This window comes from Thermobia domestica, chromosome 8 (genome assembly GCF_964235325.1).
Source record: "Thermobia domestica chromosome 8, izTheDome1.hap1.1, whole genome shotgun sequence".
NCBI lineage: Eukaryota > Metazoa > Arthropoda > Insecta > Zygentoma > Lepismatidae > Thermobia > Thermobia domestica.
Genome location: NC_137461.1, coordinates 164456900 through 164473520, shown reverse-complemented (window position 1 = coordinate 164473520; position 16621 = coordinate 164456900). Strand labels below are relative to the sequence as shown.

Here is a 16621-nt window from a genome sequence, read left to right as displayed (position 1 = left end):
TTACTATTGCAAGCTTTCTATTCATACTAGCAGTGTCTTAATGAAAGAAATTAGTTTTAGTCATTTTCTTTTTTATATATATTATTTAAGATCTTTTCGGGAATTACTAGAAGGAAGCAGCTTTTATCTTTATTTCCTACTGTGATCTGTATATGCTCAAGTGAAGACAAACAGTTTCAAAAGTTATTGAAGTTATTTGCAAAACATTTTAAGTAACAAGCAAAAAAAAAAAAAGAGAGGAAAATACATACATCCTCCATATTAACTTGCGAATAAACTAACCTCGGCAAAGGCAAAGAAAACGAATTAAAATTGGTCGATTCGACTCGTTCCGAAGTTTTTGACGAGAGGATATGTAGGATGCGTATTCATTATTTTCTGGTGACTGTCTCTATTATTTTTAAGTCTATAAAATATGCATAGGGACAAATTCAAGGGAAGCTCGGGGCAAAAATCATCGGAGGAAACAAATTGTAGAGTACTCACAAGCAACATTAGAACTTTCGGTAGACATAGAATCTCCCGTTTTCAAAATATAGGATATGATTAATTGTATATATGTCATATGCAATTTGATAAGGTAATAGTATGAACACAAGAAAGAGCATTTATCAACGTTTAAAGATACGCAAGTCATTAAACAATTCACTTCATTAATAAATATGATTTAAATGTCGTTATATCAATCTTTCGTGAACTCGTCGTAACCTGGAAGAATTCTGATAAATTCTACATGAATCTAAGACGGAAATCAGGACACATTTTGTACATAACTTTACAAAACGAGACGAGAAAATTTTGATTCGACACAGGATTTTTACAGACATTTAAGACCAAGACGAGAAAACCTGAATTCTCATCTCGTCTTGAGGGCAACGCTATAAGCAAGCAAGTTAGAAATCAAATATGCACGATCATGGTTCCTTTAAGCTGCATTAATCTGTAAATATACCCAATATTGCATTGGGGCTGAAAGGGGAGCGATTAAAGTGGAATGCCTGATAATTTAAGGTTCCTCATAACACCAGTGAAATTCAGGAAAAAAATCTCTGAATTACGAAAAAAAGAAAACATACAAAATACATTTTCAGGGTAACTCTTACAGCCATTACGTTATTATAAGATTAATGCTACTTCTGAAACTGATTTGATTGAATATGTATTTGGATAACGAAACTATTTTCATAAGTTTTTCAAAGTATCAAGTTTGAGAAGAACGAAGTTTGTCTTTCATTGTTGTTATCTCATTGCTCATAGATACCAGTGATGAAATAATTGGTCGAAAATCACGCGGCCGCTTCTTACATCAATTCATGAAGAAAATTAGTTCCAATATTAGGTACCTAAGTTCAGTATTAACAAAAAAAAAAAAAAAAAAACACCCAGCCTCTTGCAACCATGCGTAACACATTTTAATACTTACACTTGAAATAAAAATATGACTGGATAAAGACGATTGCCTTTGTCTTTGAATTTCATATGTGAATAACAATATAGGACTTTTCAGATAGAGGAGGGGGAGGGGCAGGTTTTATTAAACAAGATCGTACATCTGATATGTTTTAACTATAGGCAACTTGTACTTGCAGGCTAAACTCAGTCTTCTGAAGTCAAACGACAAATAGCATTAAGATCTTCAAGAGAATAACGTATCATTATTATTACACACTACAGACACAAAGATACCACTAGGCTCCCAAGTTTCAAAATTATATTTTGTCTGAAAGCAGTTAGTAGCTTTAATTCTTTGTCACATAATAGCTAGACCCTGAGAGAAATTCAGAGGGAGTCCACGGGAAAATTCTTTCGTCATAAATAAAAGTTGTACTACTTAGAATTATTATAAAACCAAGATATCAATTGGAAGATGGTTAAAAACAAATAAATTTAAGAAAAAAGTTAAGACATAGATAACTGATATTTACCCTCTTTTACGCTCTTGGTTCAATTTAGCTGTATTTATATGCTTTGGACATTTGAGGTAGAAATGAATAAATCGAGAACCGTTACCTACTAACAAACACAATAGGTAAAACCTAAAAATACAAGCCCTAGGAGTTATAAGTTTTGCCAAATTAACTTCCTGCCATTCTGTCCTTCTGCCATTTCGTCCTCCTGCCATTTTGTCCGCTGCCATTTCGTCCTCCTGCCATTTCGTCCGCTGCCATTTTGTCCTCCTGCCTTTATTTCCTGCCATTTTGTCCTCCTGCCATTCTGTCCTAAATTCCAATTTATAAGGATCACATATACTCAAGGTGGATAACTCTAATTAAAGTAATGTGGTAAAAATAACAAAAAATGTAAGATTACTATCTTATAAGCCCGCTTAAATGGAGTCCTGAACATTGTATACATTTTAACATTTACATGCATTGCACTACGCTTTCGGCGCCCTATATCTCTCTCGTTGTACACCCACTGTCTCTCTTACATGTTTCCCACTGCGAAAATGGTTACTCATTTACATAACAAATCCTCTTGTCCAAATGAGAGCCAAAGTATAACCTTTAAAAAACTACTACTAATATAATAAGAATTTTATGAAAATTAAGAGACGGTTTTATGAAAAAATACAATATGTATGTAATATAATATCTCTCATTGTTCAACTATACGGAAGGAATTATTTATTCATAATCGCTTCGTAGTGGGTACAGTAATGGGATTATATGAATTAAGAGAAAGGCAAGTCCTTACTTTGGCCATTTCATTCAATGAATCGTTCGATGAACAGATTCGTAACGAAGACAGAAAAGGACGTGCCCTGCGAGGATGTGACTCGCGTTCACTCGCTCACGCTCTCTCGGCAATGCTATGTAAATTAAATATTAAACTTTGATGCAGAAAAGAACCAACCTAGCTACTAACTTTTATATATGGCCTAACAGGCAAGACCTCAAAACCGGAACCGAGAGATCAAATCACTGAATCAAAGAAAAAAATAAAATAGCCAAAGTAAAGACTTTCCAAGAGGAATTTGTGAAATCTTTGATAAATGTGTAGGAAGAAATTTTTGATCTGTATTTCAGTTTTGGGCAACTGTCAAAAATGCAAAATGCACGGTAATTGGTACATTACAGTCTCCCACAAGTGTAAGGAAATATGGTAGCTTTGAAAGGATTTTGTTTAGAATCAAAACTAGAAAATTAGGCTTATCTACCTACGAATTAACATTTGCAACTGAAGCTGTAGCTATAAATAAATGAATAATCCAGGTATTCATTATTCTATGTAGAGTTTAACATCATACACCATTAAAATTTGTCATTTAGGCCTACGTGCAAATAGCTCGTTACCGATAGTCTAATTATCTCAATTAAGCTACATAAACCATGTAATATTTAAGCGAAAATGTCTTTATAGCATTAACCCTTAACTACCGAGGTACAAAACATGACACACTCCCCGAGGTCCCGTATGTGATACCGCTGTGTTTGTATTTCCACCATTTTGTTACTAAAATTCGTATGTGGACCCTTCTACGTTTAATTCATAAATACTGCCTTGTCGAACTTCTGTAGGAGCTAGATTAGCAGAAATTTATAACTTAAGGTCTCTAAATAGTATTTAAGTTTAATGGCGGTAAAAGAGTAACATTTTACATGTACTTATCTAATCATTACAATAATAGGGAAGATCAAATGTTTTCTTCTCTATTTGACTTTTATTTAAGAGTACGGCTGTAAAATGGTATATTATTATTATTTTACAAAAGATGTTTCGAAAATACAGGATCCAGGAGCTCATGGAAGTACCATAGTTTTTCATGTCTTCGCTTGATAGGAAGTATAGATATAAAGAAAGAAATTTGGTTCCACAAATAACGAAAATAATAATAGGAGACAATTGTAACAAAATAAAACATAGGCCTATATAAAACACCATCTCTTATCACTAATATACCATAGGGGCAGGATTTTTTTTTTTTTTTTTTTAACTGTAGGCTCTTTCCTTTCTCAGGCACATATAATACAAGAGTCTTATCATGTGTGAACTCATAGATTGAGCTTCCTACTGGACGTCGCCTATCAGGTTTAAATTTTGAAGGAATTTCACGCCTCGATTGACGCATTGTACCAACAAACGTAAGCCCTCGGTTAAATAAAACACCAGCAACTTCAATTGAAGTATACCAATTATCAGTCGTAATGTTCCTGTTTGTGTTCACTATTTCCCTTGTGAGACGGATGACAGACTGGGTCGGCAGAATATTGTTTATCAGCTGGTGGAAGTGTGGTTCCATCATTGTTTTTACCGATATAAATATATCCATTGTAGAAGTAATGAGTTTCGAGTCGACAAGAACCTGAAGTTTCAGACCGTATTTGCAGGACTTCTTCGGCATATAAACCTTAAATCTACATATGCCTCTGAATCCCACCAGCATCTCATCCACTGTAGCTAGCCCACCAATTGTGTACACTTCCTGACAGTTTTTTTTTTTTTTTTTTTTTTTTTTACAAATTTTTCGAAAATTTCAGATATAGCTGCTGCTGGATTTTCGTGAATACGCTGAGGTCGGTCTGATCGGTCATCAAAGCGTAGGTTGGAAAGTAAATTTACAAAACGATTTCTACTCATGACACAACGAAAAATGTCGCGACCTGTTCCATCTGTTGCCCATATTGTTCTTGTATCCTCATGGTTGGACTTGAAGAGGCTGAGTAAATAAGTAAACCAATGAAAGCCTTCATTTCTATCAAAACAACATCACGCATGTCGGTTGAGTCTGGGCTTTTGTATCTTCCCCTTTCTCTTCGTAGCTTAAGGTTAGTAAATTCAATAATTTGTTTCAACATGTCATCATCACATAGTAGTCCCCAGCAGTCTATCGGTTCTACTTTTGTACCAAGAGCACGAGCACGCTTTCTTAAACCTGGCAGTTGAACTATAATGTGTCATTGGGTTCGAGTGATTCTACTGTGAAATGGCTCGGCTGACCACCTAAATCAATTTTTTCCGAAGTAAAATTGCCCACTACTGTTTCTTTCATTATCTGATACTTCCTCTTCTGAAGTCTCTTCACTCTGATCTGATGCTGTGTCGTGTTCACTTTCACCAGCAAAACAATCGTCTATTTCTGTGTCTTCAATTTCACTTAGATCTTCATCTAGCCACTCAGTAACAACAGACTCATACTCCAGGACCGCAGTACTCACACTGGCAACCGAAGTCATAACAACAATATAAATAGCAATCGGAAGCTATGATAAAAGTGTCACGTGCACCACGAAGTCCGGTATCTGATACCGCTTATTCAAACAATGCCCTCCTCACGGCAGCTAACTAACAACTAAGTACCGTTGTGAGCATTGTTGGTGGTGAATGAAAGGTACCTAGGCGGACGAAACCCACAAACAATTAGTTACTGAAAGGCGCCACTTCAAAATGTAGCAGCGATATCTCATACCGCACCTCGGTAGTTACGGGTTAAAGAAACTATTTAAACTCCATTGCGTATTCAGAGAACAATGCAAATACGTTTGTTATTTGTGTAACATATTTATATTCCACTTGTAAAATTACTAATTTGTATATTTATCAAGTAAATTAATATTAGATCAGCTCACAAATAAATTCACCTCAACAAAAATATTAAGAATATGTCTTTTAAAATTTTATTATGTCATTTTACGAGAAATTGCCATGTTAAGCAGAAAAGTGTATTAACGTAGTGTACGTCCTCGCACACTACGCACTGTGCACTCGCAGACTTGTGAACTCGAATCTTTTGACGCACACTAGGTGACGTCAGTTTCGGAAATAAGCGCATTTCGAATTCGCACTTGTAACTTTCGGACACGGTCTGTATAACAGTTCAGTTATGTTACATAACTTGCAATAGGGGCCTATTAGTTTGTACTAAGAAGAATATTTATTTATGAATAAATTACTGTTACCTTCTAAATATCTTTCGTTTTATTAGCACCATCGTATATACTTGATAAACATGTATCGTAACTTTCTCTAATCTGTTATCCTACCTTTCTCTAAGCTGTTATGCTATCCAACAAAGATGATTTCCCATGTACCAACTGGCCCTCGCTGTACCAACAGGTGATGTACAAAAATTGCGGTTATTGTTTCAATCGCACAAGTAAGAGACTGAAACTGAATTGCAAATGTCTACGACTTAAAATCAATGCACAGAGGAAATGAAGTGCTTTCCATTACCAGTCAGCTCTGAAGTATTTTATAGCATAATAGAGGAAATAGTAGAAATATCCGTTTAGTGTCTCCGGGATATTGAATTTTCCCTGAGCCACCCTGTTCTATCATCACTAGTGCTCTCAACGGGTCGGGTCAGGTCGGGTTGAAGACCGACCCGACCCGACCCGTGACCCGAATTGACTGACCCGACCCGATGACCAGACCCGACCCGACTGACCCGAACCGTGATCCGATCTGATAGACCTGACCCGATAACCCGACCCAAGCTGACCCGGTTGACTCGACCCGAATAACCCGACAACCCGACCCGAGCTGACCCGACCCGACAACCCGACCCGAGCTGACCCGATTGACCCGACCCGACAACCCGACCCGAGCTGACCCGACTGACCCGACCCGACAACCCGACCCGACCCGAACTGACCCGATCCGAGTCGGGTCGGGTCGGGTCAACCCGACCCGTTTGAGAGCACTATGGTCACGACACTGGGTGAACGCCAAAATGCACTCACATTGGGAAACTAGTTTTAAAAGCATAATTTTAGAAAATAAAGCATAAAGCATAATTTAAAATATATAGCACAATTCTTGGAAAATTCTCTTTAACTGAAAGTTTAACACACTGTGTTAATATTTTTTAAAGCCAATATTTACAGTGCAAAATCATTGAGAACATAACAATGCAACAATGAAAAGCTTATTTTCATTTCTGTAAACTTTTCGGTGTAATCCTTTGATGTGGAGAAAAGAAAGTAAAAGAAGAAATTTTTCCGCCAACAATGAATAGTATGCAAGAACTCCATACTATATTGTTACAGTGACGACGCCAGCTTTAAGTTCTTAGGGAGGCAAAGGAGGGGCAGATACATTTTCGGGTGGCGGCTATTTGCCATATCAAAAATGACATATGTATTACGTTTGACTTATTTTACATTACAGTGTATATTTCGTTGCTGTTTTTATGTTAGATCTATATGATTATAAATTAAACTTATTTCAAATAAAATTTGTAACTAACAAATAAATAACGTCTGCACATGAAATATTTTTCAATGAAACTTTTGAAGCCTAAACATAAATTGAATTACTTTCGCGTATGCTACAAGTAACACATTCGTCTATATGCTACGTATCTCTCGCTCTCTCCCTCTCTCTCTCTCTCTCTCTCTCTCTCTCTCTCTCTATATATATATATATATATATATATATATATATATATATATGTAGAGAGAGCCAGAGAGAGAATTTACGAGGAGCTGCTGAAAATGTCGTAGTCCAATCCAGAAGGAGTGTAGGTACTAGGTAGAAAAATGAAACCGTAGTTTAGAAAAACATATCTCTGTATGTACAAATATAAATTTTCATATTAATAATGAAATTCTTATTGTTTCTCAGGCCTCTGAAGTGATTATGTGTGCCCAAACAGATAATTTCACGAACATCCAGATCCTTACTGTTATAACATTTTTGTTCCACCAAGGAAAGTCACCGAAGTAAATTAATTAGGAAATCAGTGAAACACCACGGGACTCTCCTCCGTTATATATAGTGGTGAAGAAGTAAGTGGCTTAGTATAAACGTAGCAATTTCTCAACAAATTATGCTTTACTTCCAGGATGATTAAAAGCAATGACTCTTCCTGGAATCATGGATGCAATTTGTGACATTATTCTTGAAAATTGCAGCATTTCAGCCAGTGGTGGATATAGCCCGGAGCCGGAGGGCCTAGGCCACCCCAGTTTTTGTGTGACAAAAATAATTTAAGCTATTTATATTTATTATAGTCTGAGGTCTGCACCCCGCTTTCTCAGTTTTTACCTTCTCAGCAAAACTTGTGTCAGGGATTCTGGTCATTTCTTTGGAACTCGTCGGTAGCATAATTTAGAATGCCTTGGGTATGCGCAAGTTCTCGGCATAATGGGTTCCCAAAATATATGTCAGGAGAATAAAAGGGTAACGGCATTAAGAGAAGTATTCTTCCAATTTGACCGTAATGCTGATCAATTTCGCTGACGAATAGTAACCATAGATGAAATATGGTTGTACCACTATGATCCTGAATCGGAACAACAGTCAATGGAGTAGTAGCACTCATTTCTCCATCGCCCCAAGAAGTTCAAGACACAGAAGTAGGTTGAGAAACTGTTTGGAACATTCTTCTGGTATAAGTATCTAGTGGTAGACTACCTCCTCAATGGTCAGATATTTAATCCAGAATCTCTACATTACTTACAAAACTGAAAGAAAAATTCAAAGTTCAACGCTGCGGAAAATGAAAAGAAAGGAATTCTGTTCCTTCAGGAGAATACACCTGTCCATCAAGCCCCTGCGAACATATCTGACATTGCATAATCTAGGATTTCAATGTCTAGATCATCATTCTTATTCCGCAGATTTAGCTCTGTCTAACTATTACGTGTACTTATTTCCCAAACTTAAATAACACTTGAAAGATGCCATTTTAGATCTGATAGGGGTAGTGCTACGAACAGTGGTGCGAAGAAATCTAGATTTTTTTAACTTTTCTGCAAAAGCTGGAGCACTGTACAACGTAGTATATTGACTCTCGGGGGAAGAGAAGAAGAAGTAAAACTTCACCAATCGACTTGCACTCCTTCTGGGTTGGGCTACGAATTTTTCAGCAGTTCCTAGTCAATATGGTAGACGTCACGTCAGTACTTTGAAACAAAATAAGTAAAGGAGCACTAGTACAAACCAATTACTAACTAAAGATCAGCACTCTGACAATACATTTTATTGGGAATCAATTTCATTCCATAATTTTATTATTATCATTTGCAGGAAGGGAAAACACAACTCTTTTTATCTCCTTCAAAAAATTAAGCCCTGGTAGTTGCAAACTAAGCTGTTATAAGCACATCCTCTGAATATTGGAAGCCGAGAATAATGTTTCAGAAAAAAGAAGTTTTAAATAAAACAAAATATGAAACTGAAAACTTCAAACCTGGACAAATACAAACAAGTTACGTAACTGGCTTTACCTTTCTTTTGTTTCCAATCGAAGTTGATCCAATGAGAAGAAAACAAGTCGACCAAATCTACTATTGTTCGCTAGGCACAATTATTAAAAATCATAAGAAAGAAGTATAACTAAAATTTACCTCAAATGGGGCTAAATTAGAAAACAGAAATATGCGTGCATACCCAGACGCTCAAAGAAGAAAGCTTGAGGATTAATCTGCCACATAGTAAATTCATGGAAAGTAGACTACAATTTGTCAATGAGATTGCTTATGATACTGATATATAATACTACATGAAGAATGTTTAAAGATTGTATGAGTCTGGGGGGGGGGAGTCAGGGGGGCAGAAGTAGCTACTAGGGGGGCGCTCGCTCCCTTGCCCCCCTCTGGCGTCATCACTGTATTGTTATGTTTACTTTTTGAACTTAAGCACTTTCTGTACTTTTTGGTGGCATCTTTTACTTTCCTTTTCTGTATATATGTACCTGTAAGGCGCACACAAATTATAGAAATAATTTATTCGAGCAAAGCACATCTCTTTACAATGAATTAAATAGAAAGTTCATTAAATATGAGAGAAACTAGTTGCAAAAAATATCAATAAATAGATCAAGATATTTAGAATATTTGATGTATAATAAATATACATTATACACGATTAATGTAAAATAATCATTGAAATTAACAATAAAGCATAATTAAACAAGAAATAAAGCATAATGTGGGTTGCTCTAACAATTAAGTTGTATGAAGACGAGAAGAAAACGAAAGCTGATTCCTTAACGAATTTCGTTGATCTTCTTTGTGTCTACAAAAACGCATTCCTAGAAACCTACAAGCTAGGTATCATCTCTGTGATTATATCAGTTTCTAGTGCTACATGTGAAAGGTCATTCTCTTCTTTGAAAAGATTAAAGACTTGTATAGGCAAGTCAATGACTCATGATAGGTTGAAAAACTTAGTGTTACTTTATATTGAGAAGAAAATTGCTAAATCGTTAGATCTTTAACAAGTTGTGGATGTGTTTGCTGCTGCCCACACGAATGGAAAGATCCTCTTTAAGTAGAGGCACGAACCTATAAGTTATTTTCTTTACCTGTTAATGTGTATTTGCTTCCACTTAAGTCAACCAGCTACACATATTTTAAACGCCATGATTAAATAACTATTTACTTATATTAGAAATCAATTGCATTAATGAATCCTAGTTGTTTGAGGTACTAAATTCTTATATTTTTCTGTTTTCCAAAGAGTAAAATCATGAACAATAAAGATGGAAACATTCACCTTGAATACACACACACACACACACACACACACACACACACATATATATATATATATATATATATATATATATATATATATATATATATATATATATATATATATTGGAGATGTCCCCCTCAAAATCCTCTTGGGCCCTTCATTGGCCCCCCCTGAAAAAAACTCTAGCTACGCTACTGGACACCATGCACCAGAGATGAATTCTCTACCACTGAGCCACCGCGGCCCTGCTTGGGCTTGGTCGTCCATATCCAATCTCTCTTTTGGCGTTGCTTAAACAACTTCTAGTTTTGTTCTAAATCCAGACTCCATATTGGCGTAGATATTAATATTACAGTCGATTGGTAAAATCAATCTTCCACATTTAAAAATTAAAGTACACACAAGTAGAAAAATAAGCATTTATCATAAAAACACTAGCTGCAAGTGTTAAAAATAGATTTATGGTTTCTATAAAATCAATTGAAAATTGCTATTTTTAATTAGGCAGCTAGTGAAAAACAGCAGCTTTCGACTCCAGCCGAGTTTAAACTCAACCTAAACTCAGTTGACCAAAGTCAACTGACCCGACTGATCCGACCCGATAACCCGACTGACCCGACCCGAGTGACCCGACCCGAGCTGACCCGATTGACCCGACCCGACAAGCCGACCCGAATAACCCGACCCGAGCTGATCCGATTGACCCGACCCGAATAACCCGACCCGACAACCCGACCCGAGCTGACCCGACTGATCCGACCCGACAACCCGACCCGATTAGCCTGACCCGACAACCCGACCCGATAACCCGACCCGACCCGTTTGAGAGCACTAATCATCACTGATTGTATCCCTTGGTTTGGAAGTTAGTTTTACTGCTATGACTGTCTTTTACCATTTTGTAACTAATTACTTGTCATTCTGTCTTTTAATTAATTATAAATCGAACTCCAATAACTCCGTTTGCGATTCCTGAGTTAATTTTATATCACCTAATCAGAAATCGTCTTGTTCTTTCCATTTTACCACCCTTTCACATTATCCGGCGATTTGCCGGAATTGCCGGACAAGGTAGAAAGACATTGCAAGAAATGAAGCTCTTCACACATGTACGGTGGTCGCCGGACATTTATCCGGCGAGCAAAAACAGCCGGATCTCCTTGCTAGAATCCGGCGCGGCAGATCGCCGTATATAGCCAAGCGGGACATTACAAGCAATGAAGCTATTCACATATACGCTGCAAACTGCCGGATTGGTGTTGGGGGAGGAAGCAAGTGTTGCCAGGAAAGAGTAGAGGGTAGTTGCGATAGTATGGATGCGTTTGTTTTACGTATATACAGTATATATATGTGTGTGGAGTGTGTTTGTGTATGTGGTTATGTTCTAGCCCAGTACACGTGGAGTAATTTTAACCAAACTTGTTACATACAATATATGGGAAAAGAGGAATGACATATGAAAATAATCGAAAACGACCGATACTACCGGAGCGTCGAATCCATAACGCAAAGAAAGAGAGAATTCATGATGTGATATTTGATAAATATATTGTACCTTATAATTATATTTTATAATTATCTTTAACACTTCTGTGGTTGTAATTTCTTGAATAGTCCTTTGAATACAGGGACTAGAGCAGTGCTTTAAAGAGACGAGTCAATAGTCGGAACGCTTAAAATAAAAGAATAAATCCGAAATACTATAATAATAATAATAATAATAATAATAATAATAATAATAATAATAATAATAATAATAATAATAATAATAATAATAATGCCGACAGATTAGCCTTGGGCTCAGTGGTTGTGTTGACTTGGGATTCTGGCAGTGGCGGATCTAGCCCGGGGCCGGGGACCTAGGCCCCCCAGTTTTCAGGGTGACGAAAATAATTTAAGCAATTATTTATATATTTTTGAAACTTTATAGTAAACTCATGACATACTTCTCATAGTCTGGGGTATGGCAGCCTCCCTGTTTTTACCTTCTAAATCCGCCACTGGATTCTGGGATAGATCTCAACCACCGACTAATCTAAAAAGAATTTATCCTGGTTTTCCCAGTCACAACAGGTGAATACCAGGATCGTATTTTAAATATCCAGAACCAGGCCGCTATTTTGCTCAAGTCTATCGATTGTGGAAACAGTATAGAAAAATCTCCTTCAAGTTACCACTTCTCTAAAAAAGGGTGAGCCCATATGTGTCTCTGACTTTTTTTTCTGTCTATCTTAACAAGGTGAGTAGAAGACACTTTTTGCATCTGTCACTTGCAACAACCACAATGCGACAAGATTCACAAGGTTTCGTTTCTTCAGTTGCACAGCAACCCTGCTCGGATATTTTTCATCCACGGCAAAACGCCGGATAATATGAAAGTTTACACTTTTCATCCGGCAAATCGCCGGATAATGTGAAAGAAGCCTTACTCGCTAATCCACACTTCGTATCAGTCGTCCTCTCTCTCTCTCTCTCTCTCTCTAGATTATAGAACTTAGCTTCTATTTTGATTCCTGATGTTTCATTCTCCAATGTGTATTGTCTGATCGTAACTGTGTTGCGGGTTTTTACTTTCCCCAAATCTACGAGGCTGCTTGCTTTTGCAGTGTTGGACTTTATTGTGCTATTTGATTGGGGTAATTCAATTTTTAAAATTGCCATTCCCATTCTGCGTCTTCTTGGGAAAAATACGGTGATAGTTTATCGTTGCCTTTCACTGGCTAGGAACTCATTCTTTTAGCCGATTCTCTAGTCGTTTTTGTTTTTCGCCGTTGTTCACTGTTATCGCATCAACGTGAAGGCCTTTCCTGAAGAGCGTGTTCCTCTCTTGCTCTCAAAGACATGTGTGGTGTCAATAATAATTATACTAATAAAATTACGAAATTAAAATGGCTTCATATTCAAGCACAATAAATACAGAAATATATTATCAATGAAATTGTGAATATACCACACGTTTTGTCATATGAAGAAATAAATAAATAATAATTGGGACAGTGAAAAGTAGAGAAAAGAGTAAAATATTGTAAATTTATGTCCTTGCCAATATCGTAGCTGTAACTGTTCCCACCGTTGCTTCTCGTCCTTGTTTTAGGTATATGACTGTAATTTTAAATAAATTTCTGACCAAAACTTTGTATTGAAAATGCATCGAATGTATGTACTATATTACTTTGTATTGAAATGAAAATAGTAATACTTCTATTTTATTTCCATTCCAGAGTTCTGCTGCCACGGCGATAGAAAAGCAAGCGAAAAGAAGTAGCAGCAGTGCAATGAAAAGTAAACCGAAAAGGATGTCTTCTCCAGAAGCGGTTAGACGCCTGCTTCTTTCCCGTGGTTCTCTGCAACTGGCTGTGGATTTTCCTGCTTACACAGATGTTAGATACCAAGAAGGCAAAGTCGAAAAATTATTGCATCGCGATTATTGCGAATGTAAAGCTATTCGCGTAACAAAGTCACGTAACAAAGGCAAAGGCAAAGGCAAAGAAAATATCTGAAGTACTATATTCTTGACTTCTCATATTACACAGTACACACATTTAGTGAAGTATTTAAGATAAAATGTAATTGCAAACGTGATAATGTCATCATATTAACTGGTACTGATTTCATATTTATGTAAACGAGTATATCATCACGTATATATCATTTAGACTTACATACTTAACATTTTTAATCCACATTATAACTGTCAAAAAATTATGCACCATATGTAGTCCATTATCAAAATAGAGGATATTTAATCTATTAGCACGCTTGTGTTTACTCATTTATAAAAAGATCTAATATACGAGTACTATTGTTTAATGCATTTTGCACCTACTTACACAACACTATATTACCATATTATTCTGAAAGTTAGGAAAACAATAATCTGGTCTTCGGTCAAATTGTCGCTTGGTTCTTTTTTTTAACATTGTTTCATAAAGTTATTTTCAGAAAAAATAAATTTTAGATGAAGATATGTGGGGGGAGGGGGCAAGCCGGTAATATTAACTGTATAAGTCTAAAGTAAATTCTTGGAAAACACTGTGCAACAGTGTTTTTTTTTTTTTTTTTTTTTTTCAGAAATGTAAATGGTCATCCTTTATTGATTTTTGGGCGCTGAACACGAAACTGACAATAAAAATGTGCTCATAGCTAAGATTTACTTGTAATTACACAATTTACATGTTACATATGACGCTATAATAATCAAATTGTAGAGGTAAAAGTTACAAAACATTGAAATGATTACGGAAATAAAAACAGCTATTCTTTAGAATTTCTTTGACGTTGAACAATAAAATGACAATGATAATATGCTCCTAGCTCAGATTTAATGGTAATTGCATAATTTACCTTTTGTATATTATGATGAAATTGTAAAGGTAAAAGTCACTGAACTTTGAAACGATTACGTAAATAGAAATATCCGTCCCTTATAATTTTTTGGGCCCTGAACACGAAAAACACAATAGAGTCTAAATACATGTTCCGAATTCAGATTTAGTACACAATTTACATTTTGCACAAAACGCTATGATAATGGAACTGTAAAGGTAAAAGTAAGAAACATTAACATTACGGAAATAAAAATAGCTGTCTCTTATAAATATTTGGACACTGAATATGAATATCAAAAATATAATGTCCTCCTGACACACTATCGGTGTAATAGCACTCTTAACCTTTTGCATATAGGGCTACAGGACAAGAATTGTATTGGTAAAGGTTACCTAAAGTATCTGTTTTAAACACGCCGCCTCTTTGCTTGTTTCTTGTGAGGAACATCTGCAGGGCCGGCCTTAAGCCGATTGGATCGATTAATCCCAATCGGGCCCCGCGCTAATGTCGTCTACTCTACTGTCCAGTCTAATCTGTTCTCCAGTGCCGTTTTAATAACATATTAGGCCCAGAGCAAACAAGTGTGCTGTAGTCCCTATGACTAAATTTTGCTCCTACCCAATGCTAGCGGGGCTCCTGGCCAAGTAGCTATGGTACCGTTAAGATGGCTCTGCTACTCTCGGTTGTCAAATACACATAACAACATATTGCAATACAGGTACATCTATGGACTCCACAAGGGAGGGTATTACCTCTCCCTAATATGTAAATGAATAGTTTGTATCAAGTTTCCGGACATAAGCAAATATTTTCTGAATTTAATGCTGCAGTAGCTTCTTTATTTTTTTTACGTTTACAACTTCGTACTTACGTATCGTTTTACGTTGTTGTAAAAATATATATTATGTTCAAGGAGTATTTTGCACACCCCAACACTGCCCCAAATTTTCTCACATACTTCCCTGAGCGTAGAAATAAAGTTTTCTTTGAGTTTGTGTAATCATTATTCTAGGTGCACACCCTCTTTTATTTTGAACACCCCATTAAGCAAAATTCGTGGCGTTCTTACTGATTCTGTCATGCAATACTACCGTGAATACCGAAATGATAGGCCTATTAAATAAATCAGCGTCAATGATACTTCTTTGCATGTCATTTCTCTTATTTAGCTATATTACAAATACAAAACCAGAGGACAAACTTTGTCCTCTGGGAAAAATCCCGTAGATGTATTTAAAAAAATCAAGTCACTAAAACGAAATGTATACTAATGCGTACTGACACGGGCGTGCCCACTGGGGGGAGGACGAGGGGACGCGTCCCCCTCAGAAATTTTCCAAGGAGGGGATTGTCCCCCTCAGAAAATTGTATAGCGGGAGTCTTCTCCAAATTCCTCGCCAAAAAAAGATGAAATACTAAAATGGGATCGATTGTCAATTAATGATTCCTGGAATGGGTAAAAAATTACAATTCTTTGAAGAAAATTCTGCAAAAAAATACCATAGTATATAGACCCTAACTGAAGTACAGAACGTAGCGAGACTGTATTAGATATATCGAAAATTACGATAAAGCGTGCACACGTTCAATTGCAATGTAAGAAGGTATGATGAAAATAGTAGATTTAATTGAAAATACGCAGTTCTTAGTGTGCCTTTTTATTTTGTACAGCTACCAATTTGTAATAGACTTACAACTTGCTTCCAAAGCAAAAATATTTCGAATACCTGCCTAAAGAGACCTTTTTCTTTATGTGCGGATGTGTAGTTCTCTTTGCGTGTTTTTTCTAACGTACTGTTCAACTCCATCAACTGGGCTGTGCGCACGTGCGGCACTGTTTTTGAGAGAACTTATTTTGTAGCGTGTT

General features: G+C 36.4%; 1 protein-coding gene across 1 annotated transcript in view; it reads left to right on the top strand.

The window, feature by feature from the left end:
* Positions 1-14641, top strand: part of LOC145691888 (uncharacterized) — a 208238-nt gene extending 193597 nt beyond the window's left edge. The window contains exon 6 of the mRNA XM_081767195.1: positions 13647-14641. Within this exon, the coding sequence (XP_081623321.1) occupies positions 13647-13925 (279 nt within the window). The 3' untranslated portion in view covers positions 13926-14641. The remainder of the gene's footprint in view (positions 1-13646) is intronic.
* Positions 14642-16621: the final 1980 nt, after the last annotated feature.